Source organism: Eulemur rufifrons, chromosome 17, assembly GCF_041146395.1.
Source record: "Eulemur rufifrons isolate Redbay chromosome 17, OSU_ERuf_1, whole genome shotgun sequence".
NCBI lineage: Eukaryota > Metazoa > Chordata > Mammalia > Primates > Lemuridae > Eulemur > Eulemur rufifrons.
This window is the reverse complement of record NC_090999.1, coordinates 49333657-49351579: the sequence shown is the minus strand read 5'-3', so window position 1 is coordinate 49351579 and position 17923 is coordinate 49333657. Positions and strand designations below refer to the sequence as shown.

General features: G+C 43.2%; 1 protein-coding gene across 1 annotated transcript in view; it reads right to left on the bottom strand.

The window, feature by feature from the left end:
- Positions 1 to 324: 324 nt before the first annotated feature.
- The window catches only part of ANKDD1B (ankyrin repeat and death domain containing 1B), a 49106-nt gene continuing 31507 nt past the window's right edge, over positions 325 to 17923 (bottom strand). The window contains 6 exon segments of the mRNA XM_069492232.1: positions 325 to 386; positions 1447 to 1578; positions 3819 to 4020; positions 7550 to 7645; positions 12035 to 12133; positions 15219 to 15317. Coding sequence (XP_069348333.1) covers positions 325 to 386; positions 1447 to 1578; positions 3819 to 4020; positions 7550 to 7645; positions 12035 to 12133; positions 15219 to 15317 — 690 coding nt within the window.

Genomic DNA, 17923 nt, shown 5'->3' with positions numbered 1-17923 from the left:
TTTCCATATACCATGATGCTGCTCCACCATCAGGTTTTTTTAAACATGTACAGAATCCTCAGATTATGCTATTACATGTATTGCATCAAATGACAGAAATGGGAAAATCAAATACAACTTGCTTTAAGCAAAAAGCAAAAAGAATATTTGACTTTTCTGTGGCTGAAAAGTATAATAGTATTAGTCTTTTATCATCTGTTAGAGGATCCTATCACTGCCATCATCATAGTTGAAAGGAAAATCAATACTGCTAGAAGAAATTTATGACATCAAAAGAACTTAATGCTGAGTGGAAAATCATTTAAATACAATTTCCTTAGGCATTTATAAAACTGCACATTTCTTGGAGCTTGAGTCAGTTTTGCTTTTGAATTGACGACTCTTTTCTGGAAAAAATAGGATAGCATTTATTATTAATAGCTAACATTTTTTTAGGCACTTACTATGTGCCAGGCACTATTACTCATTTAATCCCACAACAGCCCTTGGAAGTAGACATTTTTATTTCCTTCCCTAGTTAATAATTGAGAACACTGGTACAGTGAGGCCACAGAACTTGCTCAAGATCATACAACCAGTCTGTTGGAGTTCAGGGATGAGCCCGCACAGTCTAGCTTCACCACTGCAGTGGACCACCTCTTAGTCTTCCCTGTGAGTTCTCATGGAAGCTTTGTTATAGGAAAGAATACATTTAAAGTTGAGGAGAAAATTCCAATGTTAGGATAATGTCATAGAAGGTAGGTATCTTCCATGTACTATTCCTTGTACCTACCACTGCCTGAAACTATTAGATCAGTGGTCTGATCCACTCATGTTTTCAGCTCCATATAAAACTGCTTCAGTGAAAATATGGCAGATGTCCTTGCATCTTGCTTGAATAGCTGTTATTACACGAGAGTCCTAACACCACCTAATTTATTGATAAGTTTCTAAAGCATCTTCCCTGGCAATATGGTCAGTGATTTTGGCAGAGTGATTTTTAGCGATAACCTTAGCTGACAAAGTAATAGCCTGTCTGCCCTATTCCCTCAACCTAGGGGTAACATCTGCAAATACATTAACTTGCAGTTTCCCAACAGGGGCAAACTGGCATTTTGAGCAAAACAAGTCTGAGTTGTGGAGAATCCTATAATCGTATGAGAGGGTTTAGCATTTCTCCCCTACCCCACCTACCACCTATACATAAAACAAAAACATTCCCATACTTTTTCAAATGCCTGGGCAGGGGGTGACACAGAACCCCAGGCTAAAACATGACCAGCATTGATTGGGTCACTCATCAAAGGAGAAGGTGCTGACAGCATACAAGCCCCCTGCACAGCTCCATGTCTGTACGAGCCACAGCTGACACCAAGATGGGCCTGTTGCAGTTCAGGGAGGTGTTTTTGTTCACTGTTCTCTACCACTGTAGAGAAGGGGTTTCTGTTTATAAAAACTGTCACTCACCAGCTAGTTCTGGGAAACCTGCGCGTACCAGCTCTTCATGTAGGTGCTTGGCCGGATCAGCCTGAGTCATCAGGGCCCCATGCAGCCAGATGAGCAGAACCCTGTGGCCATGTTCACGGAAGCTTTCATCTCCTGTGCCAAGACAAGAGGTCCAAGGTAAAACACCGCGAGCTGATGTCTCTTTCTAGTATGATCTCAATTCTAACTAGACTTTCTGTATGGCCGTGGCCGCACGTCCATTCTTCTTCTGCTAACGCAAGCCCTCCCAGCCGCCCTCACTGGTGCTGTGTACAATCACCAGCATTTGGATCCACTTTCAGCCCTTGCCACGCACCTACCGTGGTTGGCACAGACCCAAAGAAGTATGTATACAAGCGACAGGACAGCTGTGGTACCTGCCTGGCAGTAATGGACAACCTTAATGAGATGTGGAGCTTTTCCTCAGCATTCAGGCAGCATTACCTTAAAACAGCAATTCACAGTGCATATTTTACCTGGGTGTCTTATTAAAATGCAGATTCTGATTCACTAGGCCTGGGGTGAGAATCTGCATGTCTAACAGGCTTCTGGGTGCTGCTGCTGCTGCTGCTGGTCAGGGAACCATACGCGGGGCAGCAAGCACGTACCACACCACCACTCCAGTTTCAAGAAAACTGCTCTGATATGAGTCTGCATCCCTTGAGTCAGGATTATTCATTTGATAAATACTCGCTGGACACCTAACCCGGAGAGGTGATGGAGGAGGAGCTGGCATAGGGAGCTGGGAAGCCACTGTCACTCCGAACAGGAGCCCACAGTTACACACACAGGACAGGCCACTTGCTCTGTGGGAGAGTGTGCAGGAGCAGATAGATGCTCTGAAAAGGAGGGCCTGAGCTCTGGGGAGAAAGTTCACTGGACAGACTGTTGGAGAGGGCAGGCATTTTAGGGAGAGGGAACTGCATGCATAAAGAATGCACTCCTGGGCAAATCTGCTGTCCCTCTCACTCTTGACAAACTATCTTTTCTTAAATACCATCATCAACGTGTCACTCCTTTGCTCAAAAGCCCACAAGCTCCCTGGTGCTGGTGGTAGCCTTCCCCTGAATTATACTTGAATTGTGAATGTTATTGTTATTGTGCCAACTAGATTGTAAACGCCATCAAACATGCATGGCTGAGAGAGCTGATGTCTCCCTCAGCTGACAGATATAAACATGCTCTAGGCACTCCATAAAGGCTCCACTGAAACACTTTAAAAGCCTTCGTATCCTGCTGGCAAGTACTCTGAAGGTACACTGTGTTTTGGAGACATTTCTTTGTTTTTAAAACAAAGAAAGTCAAAAGAGATTTCCAGAAGGCTAAAAGACTTTACAGAACACTACATGCCTAATTAGCAACAAAGGAGAAATCTTAACAAAAAAGAAATCTTTTCAGAAACTAGTCAATATTCAATGTTTTCAATACATTATCTTCCATTTTTTTCACAGGAAATGTATCCTTAGGATTAGCAATGAAAAGTTCCGTAATTTATTTGCCTGTGCCCCTGGGGCCGTGGTTCTGCCCTCCACAATTCCCAGCAACCATTAATGCAAATCAACCCCTGAGCATGGGGCATCTTCCCATCTCATGGTGTCCATGTGAGGGGAGTGCTCTGAAGAGAAAACTTTGCCAAGAAAAGCAGTTGTTTCTTTGTTTATAAAGCTAATTAGTTGATTAATGCCAAGCAAACTTCCTACAGTTCCTAGGTTTTGGTCAAACCACAAAAAAACAAAGCAAAGGAATCCAGCTGTGCTAATCTCACTAATTCTGGCAGCTCAAGTCTAGCTGAAATGATCCCATCACTTGGAATCACCCAGCCAAGACAGCCTCTGAGTCCATACCCCCCACGTCTCTCATGGGACAGCCAAGTCTGCCCCAAGGCCATTGTCCTACAAGAACCCCTTCCCCCACCCACCTGGTTTAAGGGATTCCTCTTTCTGAATGAAAACCCTAAACAGTAAGACTTTTGATTATGGAACAAACCTGTACACCCAGGACAATCTCAAGGATTGGCTTCCCAGTGACATGTCAAACTTAAATCCTTATTCCTTAGTGCCTATTCAGTTGGGAACCTTAATTTCTTTCTAGGCTAAATACCACCTTTTCGATATGGCTCAAGAAAAGTAATCATTCTTTGCAAACTTCAATTTACTGCAGATTCCCATGAGTGTTAGCTTTCTACAAAGTTCCCAAGCACCTATGTGCCTTAAGGTAGCTGTCCCCATTCCTGGGGCCCTTGGAGTCTGCTGCTTATACGAGCAGCAGGCACTTACTTGGAAGATCTCACACCAGGAAGGACTGTTGTTCCTAACGCTGAATGCCTCTGGCCCACGTCATCTAGCGGTACTCACCTGATCACGGCTCCTCAATGGCTCTGATCTGGTTATCTGTAAAGTTCCATGAACGGGCCAGCCTCTGTCACTGGTTGGCCTTCAGCTGACGATAAGCCAGGTTCCAGAGGAGTGTGCACATATGCCTGGTCTCCAGACTGTGATCTTGCTTGAACGTCAGAGTAAGGCCTGTTGATGGGTCCCTGACGCTCTCACGATGCTCCTAAGTTGAAAATAATCATCTCAGATGGTCTCAGACATGTTCCACTTATTGCCTTATTTCAGAGTGTGTATAATTTTTAGATATAATTGGTAAAGGTGATAACTGAGACAATGCATTCAATGTCATCTGTCACTGGGTCATTTTTTGTCATCCAAGATGGAGGCAAATGTCTGAAATAAAAAGCTGGAGGACTGTCTGTCTGACTCAGGAAATGTGAGAGATTTTGCAATGTGCTGTCCCATGCTGCTGACCAATATTTGCCCAACCCACAAGAAAAGAGAGGTGCTATCTTAGGGAAGGAAAGGTCCCAACAACAAATACATCTTTAATGGCCGTCCTTTGAACCCGTATCTCCCTTTCTTCTTTTGGGTATTTGATTTTCTCATATGAAAGCTTTGGTGGGTTTCAGACTGGGTATAATATTCTTTTTTTTTTTTTTTTTAATACAAGTAGAGAGTTTATTTGGGCCAAGCTTGAGGACTGCAACCCAGGAGCATAAATTCAAGTTGCCCTGAACATACACTCTGAAGATTGGGTATATTCTTTATAAGGCCCCATAGCTTGTCCCTCAAGTCCTCCTGCTCTCTGGTGAGTATGAAGAGAGCAAACTAGGAGCCTAACTAGGGATGGGCTTGAGGAAGAGGTAACCAAGGAAGTGGAGAGGACAGGAGCAGATATCAATTTGTTTTGAGTCACTGCAGCCAGGCTCAGCCCCACAGCACTACACCTAGACTGACGTCTTGTTTTCTCGTTTTTCGAAGTTTAGTTTTGTCCCTTCTGCAGAATCAAACCAAAAAACCTGAAGACAATCTCCAAGTGAAAGGAGGTGTCCTGTCTTCCTAGAAATGCATGTCATGCTTATGCCTTCAGGGCTCCAGAGAGTTCTCCCGCAGAAGGTTGCAAATCAGTTAAGGACATGCAGGACACATGGCCCACCAAGAGGTTTAGGATTCCTATGTACTCTCCTCTCCTTTTTTGTGTATAGTGACTTCTATTTTTGTCTTTCACTTAAATAAAAGTGAATTTTAATGAAAGGTGTTCTGAACAACAAGATGGAAGCCAATGCTGGGGCAGGAAATGGATCAAATGGATATAGGACCCTGGTTTTCAACACCTGTGTGAAGAGCATGGTGGGGTTTGCTCCTCAGCCCCCAGCATGGGTCAGCCTGCCCCCTTCACGGCATGAGCAGCCTCCTTCAGGAAGCTCCACAAGTGAAGCTCTCCAGGCTTTTCCTGGGAAGGTTGGTCAAGGAGAAGGGCACGACCTTTATCTAGTATCTGGGGCTTTGTGTACAGACATTAGAATAGGAATGAGAGGCATGAACTCCTCAAAATTGTTCTAGAAACTGTAAAAAGCAAGGTCTGCTCCCACCTGGCATGAGCTTTACTTCTACTATGCGTCGCTCCCAGGAATCCCACAAGAGGGAAGGCTGAGGGTGGGGAGAGCCAACAAACTCGGGAACCGTGGGCACTTTGCTTTGTCCTTTTCTCCTCATTTCATCTCCTGAAATAATGATGATCCCAACAAACTCAGAACCCCAGAAACCAGAAGGTAAAGGGAAGAATACAAAATGCTCTTGCATTCATCTTTGTGCTATAGCGTTTTTATTTTTTTAAGAAATGTGCATGCTTTGTGCATTTTGGAATTGGCTGGGTAGTACTTCAGGTTTCCATAGGAAAGGGGGGCGGGGATTTGGAAGGCCCAGGTCTTTCTCAACAGTCAGTGAAAACACTAAATAGCTTATCTGCCAAAGCACTGTGCTATTTGCAGGAATAACAGGAGCCAGAATTGGTGGAAATTAAAATAACATAAGCCAAATTTGTAGGAAGCTCCCATTTGCCTCTGAATCACTGAATTTACCGACACATGACTGTGTTTAGGTTAATAGATAAATGCATATAAGAGAGGAAATTTAAATCATCCCTTTCATCTTTCCATTATGAACCATATTATATCAAGCCAGGATATAAACTTGTTTGATGAACTAAGAGGATTTGAAATAATAATACATGCATTTGGTTAAAAAAAAATTAAGGATATATATTAAAAAACAAGTCTGCCTCCCACCCCAGACCTCAGGATCTCAGTCGTCACCAGGGTGAACAATGCTTACCAGTTCTGGGGGTCTCCCTCAGCTATATTTATGCCGCATATATGGCTTTCAATGTTTATCTAACTCTCACATCTTAAAGATTTGTTAGGAAAGAGGGCTTATTCATTTGGTAGAAAAGTAATTTATTCTCATCTAGCCAAAGCATCTAAAAAATTCAGCATCATCTCTCCCCAGTAAGAATAAAGAAAAAAGAAAAAAAAAAAGGGAATTTAAAAAACACTACCAGGCATTAAAAAATAAAACCAATGAATATATCTATTCCCAAAGAAAATGTGAAAACAAGAATTTAAATAGAAATAGAAAAGGTGGAACTTGGTAAAGTTGTCTTCAGTAAAATACAGTGATGATTTAAGAAAATGAGCATGAGGATAGGAAAAGAGGAAGAGGAAAAGGGAGGAGAAGGAGGAACAATAGAAATAAGAGGAAGGGAGGAAATGAAACAGAGAATTGGAATCGTTTTTTTTTTTTTTAAATGTGTTTTGTTTTACAGGCAAAATAGGTTTTTGTTTGTTTTATAGGCAAGAAAAGTTGTGAGGAGGATGGTGTGACCTTTAAAAGGATCCATGTGTATCAAGACTACTGAGCCAATTAAACAGGATTGTGAGAGAGAAGGAGATGGATAAATGCTTTTTGCTTTAAAGATTTAAGGGAACTTTCCCAGGATTGGCCAAGCGGACAGCAGTCCAGGTTCGCAGCTCCTAGGGGTAGACACCTGAATCATGAGGGCCTGAATTCTGGAGCTCACGCATGGGACCACAGGTAGCCATGCAGCCTGCCATGGAAACAACACGTCAAAGTAAGTTGAGGGTGATGTCTGGACATTCTTGCCTGAGGGCACAGACTTGACTCTTGGAGGGGAGGGCAGTCTATTGAGAAGCTGCATGAGTGACAGATATCAGAGGAAATGAAAATGAAAGAACAGCAAAAATAATGACTTAGAAACAAGATTTTTTGTGTTCTCAGATGAATAAGGTTTTCATGACTGTCACAGAATGCTTGAGTGCCAAAGAGCCAGTGTTGAAAACCACAGAGACGTAAAAAGGAAATATTTTTGCCACTCATTAGAGCTTCTGGGAATAGCCTATAGCCAGACTGTAGACAGAGGGCACAGCCAGGGCGTCACCCATCAGGGGCTTGCACGCCAGGCCTCTTAGAGCCTACAGATGAGGCTGCCCAGCCCGGCGGAACTCTACGCACTCTCACTCAGCTCTGACGTCTGATGCCGGCAAAGGAAGAGGCAGCTGCTCATTCATTAATGGGGGTGGGGTAGGACAGAAAGGACAGTTATAATTGTACTTACCAGGGTTCAGCCCATCACAGCAGGAAAAAAGAATTACACAGACCCCACATTGACCCATAAGAAGATGGGGGTTTCCAGAAGAGCCCCTTGCTGTGCTGGGATCATGCTTCCTTACCTCTCTCCAGGCATAGTATCTCTCTGCTTTAATGAGCATGTCCACCACAAGGCTATGGTTGCTCCTGGAGGCCACTGCCAGGGCAGTCTTCCCTTGCTAAAAGTTAAAGAAAGTATCAGGTGGTGTGACCTAGTAGTTAGGAGCTCTAGCTTTAGAACAAGGGGGACTAGGTTCAAATCCTGATCCTTCCCCTCTCCACCTCTTCCACCTCTTTTGCTGGGTAAACTTGGGCCAGTCCTAGCTTCTTTGGGTCTTAATAACTGCCCCATGGCATAGCGGTGAGGGTAAATGATAATGCATGTAAGGCCCTTAGAACATGTGCCATCTGAACGTTTCCTAGCCTCCCTTGCAGTTAGGTATGTGACCTAAGTTCTGGCCAATGGCATGTAAATGGAAGGGTTACATGCAACTTCTAGGAACTATCTTTAAAGAGAGGGGTGGATGGCATTCTCCGTCCATCCCTCCTCCTCCTCCTAAGTGGAATGCTGATATGATGGATTGAACAGCCACTTCAGATCAGGAAGTGGAAGACATATTTTGAGGAAGGTAGAGTAATAAGACAGAAGAGAGCTGGATCTTGTTAAAAATAACATCAATAATGACAACACTAGTAATTTATGGCACAGAATTCAGATCACTGGACATCTACAAGAATTTTTTTCTATTAACATTATACCATATTGCCTCTAAGGGTGAGGGGCTCAAATCCTAACCAAATGGGATGAGCAGCAAAGGCTGTTCTGGACATAATTTTGGGAATGAGCTGCCTGGAGCCCATATCTTATCTTATATAGATTATAAGAAGGTGTACTTTTCTCAAGATGGATGGAGCACAAAGCCAGGCACACAGCTTTGCAAGCAGAGTCCCCTAGACTTCATGTATTGCACAATTTCTACGTCTAAACATTTTTCCCTGAGCAAAGGATGGTGGTTCTCATTTGCTTTTCAAATGACCCATGCAGAAATTGTTCAGAGACCCTGAAGATAATTAAAATTAATGGTCAGAAATAACCCCAGAAGAAGTTCCAATCTTAGGAACCTGTGTTTCTACCCTTATGGATCCAGAAACGTATCCCAAGAATTCTCTTACATTGCTAGGTATTTACAACAAGCGCAATTCCCACCAACACAAATGATTTTGTTGTTAGTCTAGGCACTAAGACCCAGGTGAGCTGGAAAATTAGGGCTGAAAGTAATCAGCCTCTAATCAAAAGAGACAGTAATGAAATTAGGAAGAACTGCATTTTGCAGGCATTTAGCAAGCCTCTAATTGTATGCTGTCTAAATTCTGGCGTGTAAAGCCATTTGAATCACCATAATTAGCCTATTTTGGGAAGACAGTATTCTGAGAGCCAGAGTTTTCAAGCTCATGAGAAACTCTTCCTAGGGAGACTGCTAGATCTCCCTATGCTAGGCTGAAAGTCCAAACACTTCTGCCTGTGGAGGGGTGGGGAGCCTGGGGTGACGGGGACAGAAGGTCCTCTGCGAGCTCTGTGATGCCTCAGGCTGAGAGGACAGGCTTCTGAGCAAGCCAAATTTACACCAAACCTTAGCTCCTTTCTTCCTATCCAGACCTTAATGAGGTCTTAGAAACACTTACATTTGGTAAAAATTATAGAAGCAGGCAGAAAAGATAGTTTTTATTCATTAATTAACCATGTATTGGGTGCCAACTCTGTGCCAGACCCTGAAAAGAGGAGGAGGAGGAAGAGAGAAATCTGGGAAAATAAAACTGTGAGGACTAGTAAACTGTGAGCTTTTGTTTTGAAAACAAAGTCAAGCGGTAGCACTATGTTTACTGGAACATGCGTCCCCAAGTACCAGGGTCCCCAACATAAAAGCCTGCCCAACTATATAGATTCTCTACCCACAAAATTGCCTTGGAGGTGTTAAGCATTAATGAAAAAGTAGAATAAATTATAGGCCGGGCGCGGTGGCTCACGCCTGTAATCCTAGCACTCTGGGAGGCCGAGGTGGGCGGATCGTTTGAGCTCAGGAGTTCGAGACCAGCCTGAGCAAGAGCGAGACCCCATCTCTACTAAAAATAGAAAGAAATTATATGGACAGCTAAAAATATATATAGAAAAAATTAGCCGGGCATGGTGGCTCATGCCTGTAGTCCCAGCTACTCGGGAGGCTGAGACAGGAGGATCGCTTGAGCTCAGGAGTTTGAGGTTGCTGTGAGCTAGGCTAACGCCACGGCACTCACTCTAGCCTGGGCAACAGAGTGAGACTCTGTCTCAAAAAAAAAAAAAAAAAAGAATAAATTACAAAAAGAAAGCACAGGGAAAATACTAACGCTAAATGTTAACCAAGTTAACCAGGCACAACTGGTGAAAGTGGTGGAATTCCACCCGTGATGGAATTGTGGGTGGTTGCGTTTTCCTTCCTTATGCTTTTCTGTGTTTTCCAAATTGTCCACAGTGGGCTCGTATTACTCTTAGGATCAGAAAAAAAAAGAGTTAATTTTAGAAACTGGCACACAGAGAAAAATAAAATAACCTATCACGACTTCAGATCCTACACATGTAGAATGTGTGATTCTGAACTAGAGTAGGGTGGACTTGGGCTTGCATTGTGATTCGGGAGGTGCTGGCTAGGGAGCTGAGTGGGTAAAGATAAGGAAGGGGAAGCTACCCGTTTTGGAGGCAGTCCTCTTTGCCAACAGTTGTAGGAGAGCTCTGGATGACAGAGAAGTCACTACTTGAGTTCAAAGCTGGCTCTGTGCCTTACTATGTGTGTGACCCAATGTCATCAAAATCTCTCCAATCTTCTCTTCAAAATGAGTAATTCTGTCCACCTCACAGAGGAGATGTGAGGACTGAAGTAAGATGGCGTGTGTGAGCACCTGACAGGGCTGTCCCCCAAGAGCCTCCTCCTACACCTTTCAGTAAGACTGTAACCTCGCATGGCTCTCTAACAACCCTCCGATGGCTCAGCCTGCGTTACTGTACCACTTGGAAGACACGAAATTATCTTTCTTTGAAAACAAGTTCATAGGCCGGGGGCGGTGGCTCACACCTGTAATCCTAGCACTCTGGGAGGCCGAGGCAAGAGGATCAATTGAGCTCAGGAGTTGGAGATCAGCCTGAGCAAGAGTGAGACGCTGTCTCTACTAAAAGTAGAAAAAATTAGCTGGGTATGATGATGCGCACCTGTAGTCCCAGCTACTCGAGAGGCTGAGGCAGGAGGATCGCTTGAGCCCAGAGGAGTTTGAGGTTGCTGTGAGCTAGGCTGATGTCATGGCACTTGCCAGGGCAACAGAGTGAGACTCTGTCTCAAAAAAAAAAAAAAATAAATAAATATAAAACCAAAATAAAAACAAGTTTACAATAACCAAAAAGTGGAAGCAACCCAAATGTCCATGGACAGATGAATAAATAAACAAAATGCAGTATATACATAAAATGGAATGTTAATCAGCCTTAAAAAGGAATAAAATTCTGACACATGCTACAGTATGGATGAATCTTGAAGACATTATGCTAAGTAAAATAAATTACTCACAAAAAGGCAAATACTGTATGGTTCCACTTATATGAGGTACTTAGGGCAGTCAAATTCACAGACACAGAAGAAAGCAGAATGGTAGTTGCCAGGGACTAGGGGAAGGGAGAAATGGGGTGTTATTTAATGAGTATAAAGTTTCACTTTATGAAAAAGTTTTGGAGATTGATTGCATAACAATGTGCATATACTTAACACTAGTGAACTATATACTTAAAAATGGTTAAGATGGTAAATTTTATGTATATTTTACAACAACTAAAACTTCTTTAATTTAAAAAAAACAAGTTTAGACACATGTAAGTTTACTCATTGCAGCTCAGTTTATAACAGCAAAAGCTTAGGAACAACTTAAATGCCCATCAGTTTAGGACTCGTTGAACAAATTATGATGTGTCCATACCATGGACTACCATGCAGCTACAAAAAAAAGAATGAAGAACCTCTCCATTTACTAATGTGGAAAGAGCTCCACTTTATAATGTTAAGGGGAAAAAACTAAATGCAGAACAGTATACTGTATGCCAGCAGTGTCTAAAAAGAGCAGAGGAATGGAATAAGAATATAATGTATTTATGTTTGCTTATATATGCGTAAGAAACTCTGGAAGGAATAGAAGAAATTTATAATAATGGATACATATGGCCAATGTCAGGCAAGTAAGAACAGGAGTGGCTGGGAAATTTTTACTGTAAAACCCATTACTAGTTATGTTTTTATTTTTGGACCATGTGAATCTATAATCTTTCCAAAATTTTAATAAATCATTTGAATTTTAAAAACACATTTTGCTAGAGTAAAAATTCTTACTGACATATCTCAATCAAAACTGGGATGCTTTACTGACTGAAGATGCAAGGTTTCTCCAGCCTGTGCCATTTCGCAGAGAGTATGCTAATGCTGCCGCTCAGGGCTAAGGGCCACCAGGGAGGGCTTAGCAACCACCTCAGCTGAACAAAGTGAAGTCCATGCGATTACCTTGTCAACAACCTACAAGTCACAGCCTGCCTTCAGCAGAGTTTCCACCAGCTCCACATTTCCAAGATCAGCAGCTATATGCAGAGGGGTTTGCTGTCTCTGCCATGAGAAATTTAAAAAATGCAACTGAAGCACAACAAGGAGGGAAAAAAGCTTGAACAGCAAAAAGACAAAGGGAAAGTAGAGGTGCCCCATACAGGCTTAAGGAAAAGGGATAAGGTCGTATATATTTAAACAGATATGGGGACATACATTTCAGTATTATTTATAACTGAAAGGAAGTTTCATGTGTAACAGAAAGATTTATTTGATACATTTTGGTATATTTATATATTAGAATAGTAGGCAACCATTAAAAATAATTTTTAAAAAATGATCTCAATACAAGATACCTAGAGTAGTCAAATTCATGCCCATAATCCCAGCACTTTGGGAGGCTGAGGCAGGAGGATCACTTGAGACCAGGAGTTTGAGGTTGCTGTAAGCTATGATGACACCACTGCACTCTAGCCCAGGTGACGGAGCAAGACTGTCTCAAAAAAAAAAAAAAAGAAAGAAAGAAAGTAGAATGACGGTAGTTACCATGGGCTGGGGGCTGGGGGAGGGAAGAATGGGCAGTTACTGTTAATGGGTATGGAGTTTCAGTTTGGGAAGATGAAAAAAGGTCTGGAGATAGATGGTGGTAATGTGAATATAACAGTGTGAATATAATTAATGACACTAAATTGTATACTTAAAACAGTTAAAATGGTAGATTCTGTTATATGTATTTTACTATAATAAAATTATTTGAACGATTATTTTTTAAAATGAAAAAATGCTCATGATATAACCATTAAAACTTTAGGAAACAACAACACTGTATCTAGCTGAGCTTGATTTAATTTAAAAAGACATATAAAGAAGGAAATACAGTACATCAATAATGTTAATGTAATGTCTACATGGAAGAGTTAGAGTTTATTTTTATTGCTTTCTCGATGCTTTCCTGTTTTCTTTTCTTTTTTTTTTTTTTCTTGAGATAGAGTCTCTCTCTGTCGCCCTAGGCAGAGTGCAGTGGCATCATCGTAGCTCACTGCGACCTCAAACTCCTGGGCTCAAGCGATCCTCCTGCCTCAGCCTCCCGAGTAGCTGGGACTACAGGCACTCGCCAGGATCCCTGGGTAATTTTTCTATTTTTAGAAAATGTAGAGTAGAGATGGGGTCTCACTCTTGCTCAGGCTGGTCTCGATCTCCTGAGCTCAAGTGATCCTCCCGCCTCGGCCTCCCAGAGTGCTGGGATTATAGGCGTGAGCCACTGCGCTTGGCCTGCTTTCCTGTTTTCTATATTTTCTACATTATAATGTATAAAGGAGTCCAATACTTCTCATTTCTTTCTGGAGTAATCATTTTCCTATCAAGAGAATGAGAGTGTTTCAAAAGAAATATGTGAAATCACAAGAAAATGTTAACCTCCCACCAAAACGAATGCTGATGTGAAGACATTTCTAAAATTTTAGGACAGAAAGGAACCTTAGATATGATCCAGCCCAACCCCTAACCGAAAGGGAAAGCAACTTCCCCAGGGTCCCATAGATGGGCAATGGCGTGTAGCCCAGGACTCTTCCTACCAGAGCACAGGGCCAACCTGCTTGGGGTGTCAGCATGATTACTGCCAAAAAATCATTTATTAAGGACCCTTCTTTAGATGGCGGTGTGCCCCTCTATGGACACATCACCCAAGACATCACACTTACACTAACCTATCAAAACTCCATACCACCGCTAAATTTAACTGGCTTAAAAAAAAAAAAAAGTCGATACCAATGTGGAACAGAGACACAACTGTAATGTATCAAATGCCGACAAAACCCATTTGCCAACACTGCTACAAGTCTAAAAGGCAGGAAATGCACTAAAGCTTTAATAAGAGTTATGTTTCTTTGGTGAGGACTACAGACACATTTAAGGTTTTTAGCTTATTTATATTTTCTTATCTTATGTAAATATTTTATGTTATAAAATATAATTTTTAAATTTTATATGTGTATTCCTGGCTTAGTAAAAAAAAGAAAAGAAACGATAAAGTCTAGTTCTGTAAATGGATGGCAAGCCTAACGAACATGACCACCCTAGAGCACATCTAGCCAATTCTGTTGAAACCAAACTCACACGTGAGCACAAGGATTTGTGCATTTAGCAAAGATTTAGCCCATTAGGAAAGATCTGGGGCATTAACATAGTTGAATACATAAGTTTATTTAATAACAAGAGGTTTTCCTTTTCAAAAAAACTTTTGAGATAGTAAAAGTGGGTGGTGGGGAGGATGGGTTCCCAGGGGGAGGAAGGAACAGCAGTGCATGTAAATGAGCTTTTATTCATCTCAGAGCAAAAATTAGCTCATAGTTTGGAGTTGGGGGAGACTGCAGAGATCTGAGTCAATGCTTTGGTTTCACAGATGAGGAAACCGAGGGTCACACGGTGGGTTAGGACAGGCATGCCCACTGCACCGTGGAGTCTCCCTAACCTGGAGGGGCACCACTGAGGCTTTTTTGGGAAGAGGCAGCCGGAAGGTCTCATCTGGCCTCAGGCAGGACCCTGAAAGGGCTCCTCTTCCTTCGGAGGCCCCCTGGAAGAGGGCAGGCCGGGGTCAGGCAGTGCCCATGCCCTCTCTGTTATTCTACCTCTGCATTCCCAGCTCCAGCCAGTGATGGATTGCTTTTATGAGGCATTTGATTCTGTTCCAACTGATTGAACTTGCAGCAGTGATTTTTTTTTTTTTTCCCCAAGAGGTCTCTTTTGCCTTTAGGCTAAGGGAAGACACACTTACTGTCTCTAATACAGAAATAAAGCTTCCTTCTTGTGGGGAAGGGCTCCCTGCCAATTACAACATTTCACATTGGGGGAGTTAAAGGAGCCTCTGGCAGTTTACCTCTGAACTACTGTTTATCAAAGTGCTGGACCTGTTAGATGTGAAGGATTTAATCGTGCACTGGCTGAACCCCAGTTGCCTTCTGAGAAAAAACAAATGGTGTGTGTGTGTGGGCATAGGGGTGGGTGGGAGTTACAGAAGGAAAGGATAAAAAGAATGACCATGTTCCCCCCACCCCGAATTTTTAGGGCAGCTTGAACTTGATCAAAATTCCCCATAAACACACACTGAGTTGAAACATAGACTCTCCAGGTTCTGATTTGCCTGGCTTACCTGATTTAAGATGGCAACATCATGCTGTGCCCTTAATAAGCTGTTTACAACTGTGACATGGTTGTTGGTAACAGCTACATGAAGCAGGGACTCCTTAGGCTGCAGAGAGAAATAAAAATTTCAAATCCAAAAGATTCTGGCTCATGATTCCAATCAAAAAGCAATTCATTTCAGCAGATATTTACCGATGATCTCCCAAGTACTGGAAGTGCCCATGCCAGTGGCGGCCCATTGTTAAGTGTTCAGCAATCATTGTCACCCCAAGCTGAGAAGCCAACCTGCTCACCAGCAACCAGCTCTCCCCCTTCATTCATTCTGGAGCTATATACTGAGCACCTGCTGTGGGCCAAGCCCTTTTCAGAATGCCAGGGATTTAGTGGTGAACAAAGCTCATTCTCAGGAACCTTCCAATCTAGTGAGGTAAGCAAATAATAGTTTTTCCAAAGTCACACAAATACAGTATGCAATTACAAATTGTGGTAAGTGCTTTGGAGGAAAAGTAGAAAGTGCTGTGAGTGCGTGCGGGTGGGGGGAGAGCTGACCTTTGGGAGGTCAGAAAAGACTTTCCTGAAGAACTGACATTTGAGCTCAAATATGAAGGATAAGCAAATAAATAGGCTGAACCGCAGGACTTCTCAGAGCCTCCAAAGAGCTAAAGGACACTGGGAGTAGCCACAAGGGGAAAACAGTTGCACATTCAGCATTTCCTACATTGATCTGCTCTGGAGCCCTCACTCTCAAGAGTGTCTTATGGGACTGATGTCCCCATTACTGAGGGCACCGTCTCGTGCTGGCCCTCCCACCTACACAGAGTCCAGCCACCATGTGTTCACCAAGCCTTTACAGCCTGCTCTGTCCTCTTTCTTGGCTAAACTGCCTGTCTTCTCTGCCACAACCCTACTTGGAGCCCTGGCCCCTCACACACATGCCCACTGTGGGTGGGTCCCCCTAGGGCTGTGGGCTTCCAGGAGTAGAGAAGGCAGCTGAGGTGGGGAAGGTCGAGCAGGAGCCATCAAGGCCGGAGAGAGCGGTGAGAGGCTGCCAGTGCAGAGAAGAGGGGGAGGGATGGGGAGCCATTACAGGTGTGAGGGAGCGGGGCTGAAGATCCAGTGAGACTGTGGGCAGGACGGGAGCTGAGCTGAGAGCAGAATGAGTGGAGAGGGAACACAGGTGTGTGTGCAAGGGGCGATTAGACGGAGTGCAGCGTCACTCGAGTGAAACAGATGATATCAGTGATACGCATCAGTTAAGCATATTCAACACCTTCTCATCACGGTGCTTACTCCACACTCACCTCCCCAACAGTTTATACTCTGTCTTAAACACCGGCCTAACAGTTTTTCAGGAACCATATCATTCACAATAACCCTAGGAGTTTGATCTTATATTCCCCACTTCATACGTGAGGCACAGAGAGGATCAGTAAGTTCCACAAGGCCGTGGAGCAAGGAAGTGGCAGGGACAGGACTGGAACCCAGGTTCCTTCTCAGGAAACAGGGCTAGATGGATGGAAGAAAGACGTAGTGAGTTGGCAGAGGGAGCAGAAGTGAGGGGACAGGTAGGACACCGGGGACTATCTGAGGTGAACCTGAGGACTGTGGGGGTGGTGGCGTGAGGGGAAGGCTTTGTGCAAAGGTCTCTTCTGCTCAGGAATAACCTCCTTTGAAGCACTGAGCATGAAAAAAGAAAAAACATCCCTCATCTCAAAGAAGTGGGCAGCCAGTGTCTTTGCTGGGCCACCCACCTTGCTGGGGCCCAGTTCCTCCTGAGAAGAAGGAAGTGTCCTTGGACTGAACCAGGTAAGTTCAGAGCCAATTCCCCTGACGCCATGCTCCAGAAACGATCAGACCTGGTTCAAATCACATCCCTTCTCTTGAGTTAATATAATAAATAGTAACAGCTCAGCAAGATCAGAGGAAATAATATTCTCACAGGAGAAATGAAAATAGAGTGAAAAACAGAGGAATGTTTCTCATCTAATTCCAGCACAGAAGGCCTTTCTTAATCCTGCCAAAGCCAATGCAAACTTTCGAAAACCTACATTAGTATAAAGGATTGACTTTCAAAAGAAAAACAGGATTGTTCAGTGAAGGGGGAAAATGGTCACTCTTCTTCATATTTACAGCAGCTTCCTCATTTTCCCAGACTGATAAAATTAATACAAGAGTAATGGAATCTCTAGACATACAAGAAAGACTTACTGTAGCAAATACAAACATTTAGCCGGGCGCGGTGGCTCACGCCTGTAATCCTAGCACTCTGGGAGGCCGAGGCGGGTGGATTGCTCAAGGTCAGGAGTTCGAGACCAGCCTGAGCGAGACCCCGTCTCTACTAAAAATAGAAAGACATTATATGGACACCTAAAAATCTATATAGAAAAAATTAGCCGGGCATGGTGGTGCATGCCTGTAGTCCCAGCTACTCGGGAGGCTGAGGCAGTAGGATCGCTTAAGCCCAGGAGTTTGAGGTTGCTGTGAGCTAAGCTGACGCCACGGCACTCACTCTAGCCTGGGCAACAAAGTGAGACTCTGTCTCAACAAAAAAAAAAAAAAAAAAAAACAAATACAAACATTTAAAACCCAAAGATTACATTTTATTCAGGAACTTCAATGACTTTCTAAAATTCATCTCTTGGATTTTATTTCTTAAGAATCAACCTCCAAAAGAAGTCAATCAGCCTTCCCAGAAAGAATTCCTCCCTTGTG